Raw genomic sequence first — 8,111 nt, 5'->3', positions numbered from 1 at the left:
GTTGTCTAGAAGTTATTCTTAAATTGTGGACTAATCTCAAGAGTGGTATATTGATTTATTTTCTTAGGGATAATTAATAATATCATGCTACTTGTGGTCTGGAATTGCATCTTCTTTGATTGGTTGATCTATATTAGATGATAGTTGATTTTCCTTTTCTTTGGTAGGAGACTTCATTTATTTTGTTGTCAACCAACAAGGATGAGATAAAGGTCATTTTTTATTTGTATGCAAGTAGGGAATATGGTGCAATTACCTAGGGTTGTCATTCAATTACTAAGGGAATAATTAATTTTTTTGATAGGATGTGTGTTTGGGGGGGGAGGGGGTGTGGTATAAAATCTTAAAATGTGATAGGAATGATGTTGGATTTAAGTCTCATATTTTGTTTGGATAAAATTCATATCCTTCTATTTTTAATGCAAATATCTTATATTATTAAGAAATAAGATTGGATTTTAATTTAAGGATTTATATTAACATGGCCTTATATAAAGGCACAAAAAATTTAAATTTCACTATATATTATTTAGTCCAACATGGAAGACAATGAACTCATGTGAAGGAAAACATGAAGGTGGTGTCCAATAGCCTAGATTCTGGGCTATTCTATTTGTATTTGTTAAGTGGGAATGTTCAAATCTACTCCATAGTTGAAATTTCAATCACATCCTTAAAATTGAACATAAACAAAGATCAAATTAACCATTAAAAAGGATAAACTTAAATAATCTTAAATTTGTTTACATCAAATAAAATATTAGTATAACCTAACTTAATCTGATACCATGTTAGAAATCAACATCTTAAAATATTAATCATTATAAATAAAATATAAAATAAGTAACATGAGAATTATAGAAGTATATGCTTAATGCATTACACTACATATACATGAGAAAATCATTTCTAATAAAAAATATCCATAAAACGTCATTTCATTAATAAACTTATACAATAGTTTATTAAAATATAGATTGAATCTAAGGAAAGCTTCTCTTTACTTTCATATGGTCAACAACATCTCATGTTAATAGTGATAGAATTCACTATAAATCTCTGAATTCATGCCCTTTTAATGAGAGGGAACCTTCCTAGATATAGAAGGGGCAATCAAATACTTGAACGTGCATTAGTCACACCTATTCAAAACCATCATTACAAATAATCAATAATTTGATAATTATCAAACTATAATTATTTTAAAGTGGGCATGCTTAATAAAACATATAATATATAAAGTTTGGTAATCTGAAATTAGAATAATAAATAGATGTTATAAAGATATGATTCTTAATAATATTATGTTTTAACACTTAAGTAATTGTTTGATGATACAGTCACATATATCCCAAGAAGACTCTAACGAATTAAGATGAGATGATCCAAAAGATGTATAAACATACTTATTTGACTTTCAACTATAAAAAATCTACTAAATATTCATTACATTAAAATAATTATCATGAATAACACATAATTTTCTATTTTTTTTTGAATTGATCAAAGCAAATGTGATTACAAGCAATAAATAGTAGTCCACGAAATGAAAATTCAGTCATGGTAGAACAAATTAACCATGACGACCAAAATCGAACTTTTGAGATCCAAATGAGGCATTTGACAAAAAATGGAACACGAGCACCAAAAACGGGTCCTAGCATCCAAAATGAGACCTGAGGACCAAAAATGGGTTCCAAGATCTAAAATAGGACTCAAGGACCAAAATCCAAGTTCTCAGACCCAAAACAGATTCCTAGACCCAAAGTGGCTCCTAGAACTAAAAACGGATTCAATGAATCAAAGACTGAAAATGGGTCCGTGGAACAAGAGACGAAGTCCGGGACCAAAAACAGGTTTTGGGAGCCAAAATAGAACATGACACCAAAAATGAAATGCGGGACTGTAAATGAGACTTTAGAAAAAAAACAAAAAAAAGAGGAGGAAAGAAGAGGAGAAGAAGGTTTAAGAGCCCAAGACTATGACGACATGATTAAATAGTGTGTGGCAACTAGAGCAATGCGTTGAAATTATAGCAATACACCACGAACGGCTCAAGTACGTCCTAAATAAAATATAGAAAATGCATTTACTATGGATGAGATATGAATGGGAGTCAAGCATAGCATATGGCTATGCTTCGCCACGGTTTCCTTCTTCCAAGGCCACTCATCTTTCGTTTCGCTTATATCGTCCCATATGATTTGAAACTGCAATTGCACTGCCACTTCTCCAAACTAGTTTGGAAATCGCAGCCATGACTGTGCATCAACCTCCACTTTTTTCCCCTTCTTTCACTGCATCTCTTCTCCTATTATTCACGCCATCCATCGCTCATCTCTCTGTAGCTCATCCAAACTTCTTCTGTGGTGAACATGTTTTCGATTACCCTTTCGGATTAAAGAATAGGGGCCGAGGGGACTTAAGCCTTCAGGTCGAGTGTGATTATGGTCATATATTGCCAAAGCCTGTACTTAATATCAGTGGCAAAGAATACTACATACTGCAACCCAAATTCCTTAACAACTTTAGTCTCGACCATACCATGACAATAATCGACAAGGAGCTAAGAGATAATTGCGATCCATCTTCCAATAACTACACAGAATTAAGGTCTAGCTCTCAATTTCATATTGCCCATACGCATATAGACATAACCCTTTGGGACCAGTGCGATCCACAATGGGTAGACTTGCCCAATCAAACGGCTAGTTTACAATGTAACACTGTTTGGCACTACAATTTGACAGCAGCCGTTAGTGTGCCTGAAGCATGTAAGGCACAAGCTGTTTTACCAGTCAATAACTCAGGAGGACCGGTAGACGACCAACAAATCATATATGGAGGTTTCCCAATTAAATGGAATGTCAGCAAAAGTTGCGAAGTTTGCCAGTCAAGTGGTGGGCGTTGTGGTTATTATAACAGCTCGATGCAGTTTCATTGCAGGTGCAGGGGGCACAGGCGGCACAAGCCATATCCGGACAGATGCCCCGCAGGTAAACATATTTCTTCCTGTTTCTGCCAATAAAAATATAAATCGTGAAACGCCGTTTTTTTGGTAAGATATACGGTTTGAAAGAGTTACACGTCTGAATTGGATATGTTAAACTTAATATTGTGATAGGATTTTATTGAAATCCGATGTAGAAATTGCTACTTATGGAATTTGTGAATGAATCATTGCAGAGAAAAAGAATTCTATTATTCTACTTCTAGGTAAGCAACATATGCCTTCTTTTTAGTTTCGCTTAATTTTTATACAAATTTCTATTGAACCCATCAATTAAATATGTTTCTCCTTTAAAATCAATCTCAGAATAAACCAGTACGAAGTCATTTCTTTCTGCAATTGTTCTACAGGTTACTCCATTGGAGGCGTTGCTCTGGTAGCAGCAGTGATAATACTTCTAATTTATCTGAAGAAGAGGCCGTATCCCAGGCGGCGCCTTCCTGGAGATCTTGGAGATTATGAAAAAAATGAATTGAAGGCATATCGGCAGCTGTTTGTTAATTTGTCCATATTTTCTTATGAAGAACTGAAATGGGCAACAAATTTCTTCAATGAGAAAAACAAGCTTGGAGATGGAGGGTTTGGGTCGGTGTATTTGGGCAAGCTCGAGGATGGACGAAGTGTGGCAGTAAAGAAGCTTTATCAGCAAAATTGGAAGAGCGTTGAGCAGTTCATTAACGAGGTAAAGATCTTATCCTGTCTGAAACATCCAAATCTTGTGGATCTTTATGGGTGTAGCAGTCCAGGGAGTCCATTTCTGCTGCTGGTTTACGAATTCATGGCGAATGGGACCTTGGCCGATCATCTTCATGGAAATCGAAGGACTTCAAAAGGTTTGCCTTGGGAAACTCGTTTAAACATTGCCGTAGAAACTTCTCAGGCTTTGGCTTTTTTGCATGGCTTACATCCGCCCATATTACACAGAGATGTCAAATCCACCAATATTCTACTAGATGAAAATTTCGGGGCAAAAGTTGCAGATTTGGGGCTTTGCAGGCTCTTCCCTGTAAATGTATCGCACGTCACAACTACACCGCAAGGTACGCCAGGCTATATAGACCCAAATTATCATGAATGCTTTCAACTCACAGATAAGTCTGACGTTTACAGCTTTGGGGTCGTTTTGGTGGAAATCATCTCTGCTAAAGTTGCTGTTGATACAAGCCGAAATACAAATGAAATCATCCTCGCTGTTATGGCATCAGACAAGATTAGAAGGGGAGTTTTGGATGAAATTTTGGATCCAGATTTGCAGATTGAAATGGAGGAGGAGGTAAAGCTTGTAGTTTCTGCAGTTGCCGAATTGGCGTTCAGATGCCTCGCAACAGACAGGGATGTTCGACCAGACATGCAGGAAGTTGCAACTCGTCTTGAGGAGATAAGACAGCATCAACGAAAGATCGTTGAGCAAAGATTCCACTGCTTACTTCAATATTAAAGGGGTAAATTTTGTACTTTCTGGATGTAGATAAGATGTTAAGTTACTTTTTAATTATTTAGTCATTGTATGTTTATATTTATTATGGTTACAATTTTGAAAATAATATTTTTTCTTAAGATGTGAAATTTTGATTAGTTAATTTTGTTTTATTATTTAAGTGATATTTATATTTGTTATGTTGTAAAATATCAAAATGTATAATTATTAGAGCATAAAGAAAATATCTAGTTTATAAGAAAAAAGAAATTAAATTTATTAGATTTTTACAATGCATGATATTTATTGTAAGTAAATTTTGGATTCAAGGCGTGTATAAATTTTTACATCAATGATAGAGAATATCTATAAGAGAACATATTTTTCTTAAACATCAACTATTGAATAGTAACTTTACATCTCATCCATATCAAAAAGAGGTAAATAATTGTCCTATTTTTATTAGACAATATTTATCTTTGATTGTTAAATGGTTTGGTGTTTAAAAATAAGCAACAAAATAACAATGTGATTTTATTTTGACATCATATTATATTGTGTAAAATTAAACTCATTCTTTGATCTATTTTCACTTCGCCATGATAGATTTTGTGCTATCTAAAAGTAATCTACAATTAAGAAATCATTTTGACGCCATGAAAGCAGATGTTGTCCATTTGTCCTGTCAACGCTGTCACAAATGAACTTTTGCCCAATGTGGGACCCATGCAGGTGGTAATTACGTTGCAAAAATGGCGCACAAACGTCTATTTCCAACTCATGAAAGTAGCCGAGATTTCCCCCGATCTTCCCAAGTATATGTCACGATCTCGCAACTTGACTTCGTATTGAGTCACGCAAGTAGCCGAGATTTCCCCCGATCTTCCCAACTATATGTCACGGACTCACAACTCAGTGACATTTATTTCGCACTCCTCCCATCAGTTGCTATTGGAGGGCATAACGACCTCAAAGCCTTTAGGTAAAGCAAGTCATTTGTTTTTGTTTTTGTTTTGTATGAGGTGGTGATTTTTCCAAGCGTATGATCGTTGAGCCATCTGATATCCTATATTTAGTATTAGCAATTGTATTTCGAAGAATTGTGAAAAAATCAATTCGAGAAAAATTAGTCAATTTTTTTTTATTTTTTTTCATATATTTATATTGTACATGAAGTCAAATGGTAAGTCATTTAGCAAATGATGGTATTTGTGCAACAAAGATCTCAATAGAGAAGTGATAGCTTCATATCAACTATGCATATAATTACATAGATCCAAATATGACTGAAACAAAACCTCTCAATTAGAAAGCTAATCAAGCTCTATTACTAATAGATTCATGTTACATTTGTAATAGGGATAGAGGTAGAGATAGGAATAGAAAGAGGACAAGATAGAAGGTTAAGGGATAGAGAAGGGAGTAAGGAGACAAGATAGTTTAAGTCCTAGAAGTATAAAAATTCATACAATATATTCTATGTTAAATCTTTTACGAGCTCTCATTTAATATAGCCTTAGATATTTGAGTCCATTAGATTTAGCTTACATATGTCGTAAGTAATATTTAGTGGTATTAGTGTTAAGGAATGCATATATTTTGTATCTATGTTTCATGTGAAATTTATTTTTTATCTACTTATTAGAGGTATCAAGGTCTTATATCAATAACTAATATAAAGTGACAAATAATAGGGGTTTTAATTATACAAACGGTGTAGTTTGATTAAGGTCTATTATTTATTTTTATCTCTTTGATTTTGGCATGTTAATTATCTCTAAGATCACCTCTTCAACTATGTAGAGCTAGATTTGTTGAAGAGTAGTCTACTTTTGTTAATTACTCTCTTAGTTACTATAGTTTGATTATGAATTGTACCTCCTTCTCTAGATTAACATACATATTGAAACCTAGAAATTATCTTCTCTATCAATATGGGGTGTCAATAGGAAGCATTGATTGATGATATATAAATCAAGGACCATGGAAATTCATAATATCAAAATAGAGCTCAATTTATATGTATAGAAAGTAGGGTTCATATGGTTATGTGAAAATGTTTTACAATCATAATAAGTGTAAAGGATTGATATAAAAATGATGTATAATTATAATTATAAATATAATATTTGTTAAATTTAAACATTAAGGCTGATATAATGGTGGGTATAATGTAGAACATGTGAATATATAGACCAAATCATGTGAGAAAGATAAATAAATGAAGAACAATGGTGTAAATGAAAACTATAAATATAAAAAACTGATGCATTCTTAGAAAATTAAAAATATATTTTTTTTTAAATAATGCAAACCCCATCTAACCCCATTTTGACCCTGGACTCAGAAGGGTATGACACTAAAACTAGTGTGTTTGAGGGTAATTCTGATGGGGATTTTGATTGGGAAGAGGAAATTACTCCCCCCTCTAAAAAGGTGCCTAAAAAATCCCCTTTGAGCTGGCCTTCGGGTAAACAAGATGTCTCTGTGAAAACCCAATCCAAAACTAAAAACAAAGTGAAGGCCCTTCCTAAGAATAAGTTGGTTTCTTACTTCGAGCACTCGTCAGGAATTTCCTTTGATACCTCTAATCCCTCTGATGGATCCCAATCTTCTCACCCTGCCACTGATAGAGAGAATAGGCCTAGATTTCCCAAAGACCTCAAACTGGATGACCATTACTTTAAACTAGACATGGAATCTCCAGATGATGTCTTGGAAATCGCCATAAACGGCACAGTGGACCTCTTTAGGGTTTTTAAATGGGTCTCATAAAATTAAAGACATTAACCTAAAGAATAGGCCAATTGCTAGCAAACTGGATGAGCTGACTGAAAAAGAGAAGCCTTAGAAAGCTGAAGGGGTAGTTTTGACTGAGGAAGAGAACTTATCCATGGCATAGTGTTTACCAAGAACTGTGGAACTTATGAAAAAGATGAAAAAAAAAAGAGAAAAAAACCATGCAGCTTGAAGGGGAAGTTGGTAAAATCAGGGAAACTATGAATGCTATTATGAAACAAAGCCACAAGATTGTCAAAAACTTTGCGACCACTATGAATATGCTGGTGGATAAGTTGGATAAGTCCCAACAGGGTTCCCTGATCATAGACCTCGATGCTGACAGAGAAAAAGGCTAGAAAGAGGAATCTTGTCTGTCCAAGAGAACCATAGCCAATCTGAAGAGAAAGGTGAAGTCCTCCAATCAGGAGCTCCAGGACCTGAAAAAGCCGGTCCAAGAGATGAACACTCTAGAAACTGAGATAGCTAAGACTTTAAAGTCTTTAGGTTAATGTTTATCTAGTTTTAGCTTCTACCGTCTTTTTGTTTGGTATGTTGTCCTTTTGTTTGTTTGAAAACTTTTCTATTATGGTGAACTTTGACTATTTATTTTATTCTAGATTGTAACTCTGTGGTTTCGAGTCCTTGTAAAACCTGTTTTTTCCCTAATAAAAAACAAGAAGGTTGGAATATGTAGGATTAGATGGATTCACTAAAATATAAAGGAAAATAGATTGAAAAACCCTAATATAATTAATTATTTTTAAGGTAATTTAGTTTATAATTTTTAATTGAAGTCAATGTTCAATAAAATTTTAAAACATTGGTATTTATTCTAACATCCTTTTGTTTTTTTAAAAGAAAAAAAAAAGAGCAAATGTATACAAATTTTGAAAATTTAAATTA

General features: G+C 33.7%; 1 protein-coding gene across 2 annotated transcripts; it reads left to right on the top strand.

Annotated features, from left to right (window-relative positions):
• The first annotated feature begins 2,089 nt into the window (after window positions 1–2,089).
• On the top strand, window positions 2,090–5,479 carry LOC131049913 (LEAF RUST 10 DISEASE-RESISTANCE LOCUS RECEPTOR-LIKE PROTEIN KINASE-like 1.2). Of its 2 annotated transcripts, XM_057983998.2 has the most exons (4): window positions 2,090–2,996; window positions 3,187–3,216; window positions 3,361–4,452; window positions 5,160–5,479. In XM_057983998.2, exons 1-3 carry the CDS (start codon window positions 2,258–2,260, stop codon window positions 4,446–4,448), a joined length of 1,857 nt encoding a protein of 618 aa, XP_057839981.1. In that variant the 5' UTR covers window positions 2,090–2,257; the 3' UTR covers window positions 4,449–4,452; window positions 5,160–5,479. The 2 variants fall into 2 exon arrangements, with proteins under 2 accessions (XP_057839981.1, XP_057839982.1); XM_057983999.2 differs by lacking the exon at window positions 5,160–5,479 and having other exon boundaries at window positions 3,361–4,523.
• The last annotated feature ends 2,632 nt before the right edge of the window (window positions 5,480–8,111 follow it).

The sequence above is a fragment of the Cryptomeria japonica genome, chromosome 2 (assembly GCF_030272615.1).
Source record: "Cryptomeria japonica chromosome 2, Sugi_1.0, whole genome shotgun sequence".
In the NCBI taxonomy this organism is placed as follows: Eukaryota; Viridiplantae; Streptophyta; class Pinopsida; order Cupressales; family Cupressaceae; genus Cryptomeria; species Cryptomeria japonica.
This window is presented reverse-complemented; position numbering and strand designations above follow the sequence as displayed.

What these genes read in the sequence shown, in the direction of transcription:
- LOC131049913 (XM_057983998.2), top strand. Translation starts at nt 2,258, where the DNA reads ATGACTGTGCATCAACCTCCACTTTTTTCCCCTTCTTTCACTGCATCT. An exon ending in TCCGGACAGATGCCCCGCAG is followed by an intron (nt 2,997 to 3,186) that starts GTAAACATATTT and finishes GAATCATTGCAG; the next exon opens with AGAAAAAGAATTCTATTATT. An exon ending in TTCTATTATTCTACTTCTAG is followed by an intron (nt 3,217 to 3,360) that starts GTAAGCAACATA and finishes ATTGTTCTACAG; the next exon opens with GTTACTCCATTGGAGGCGTT.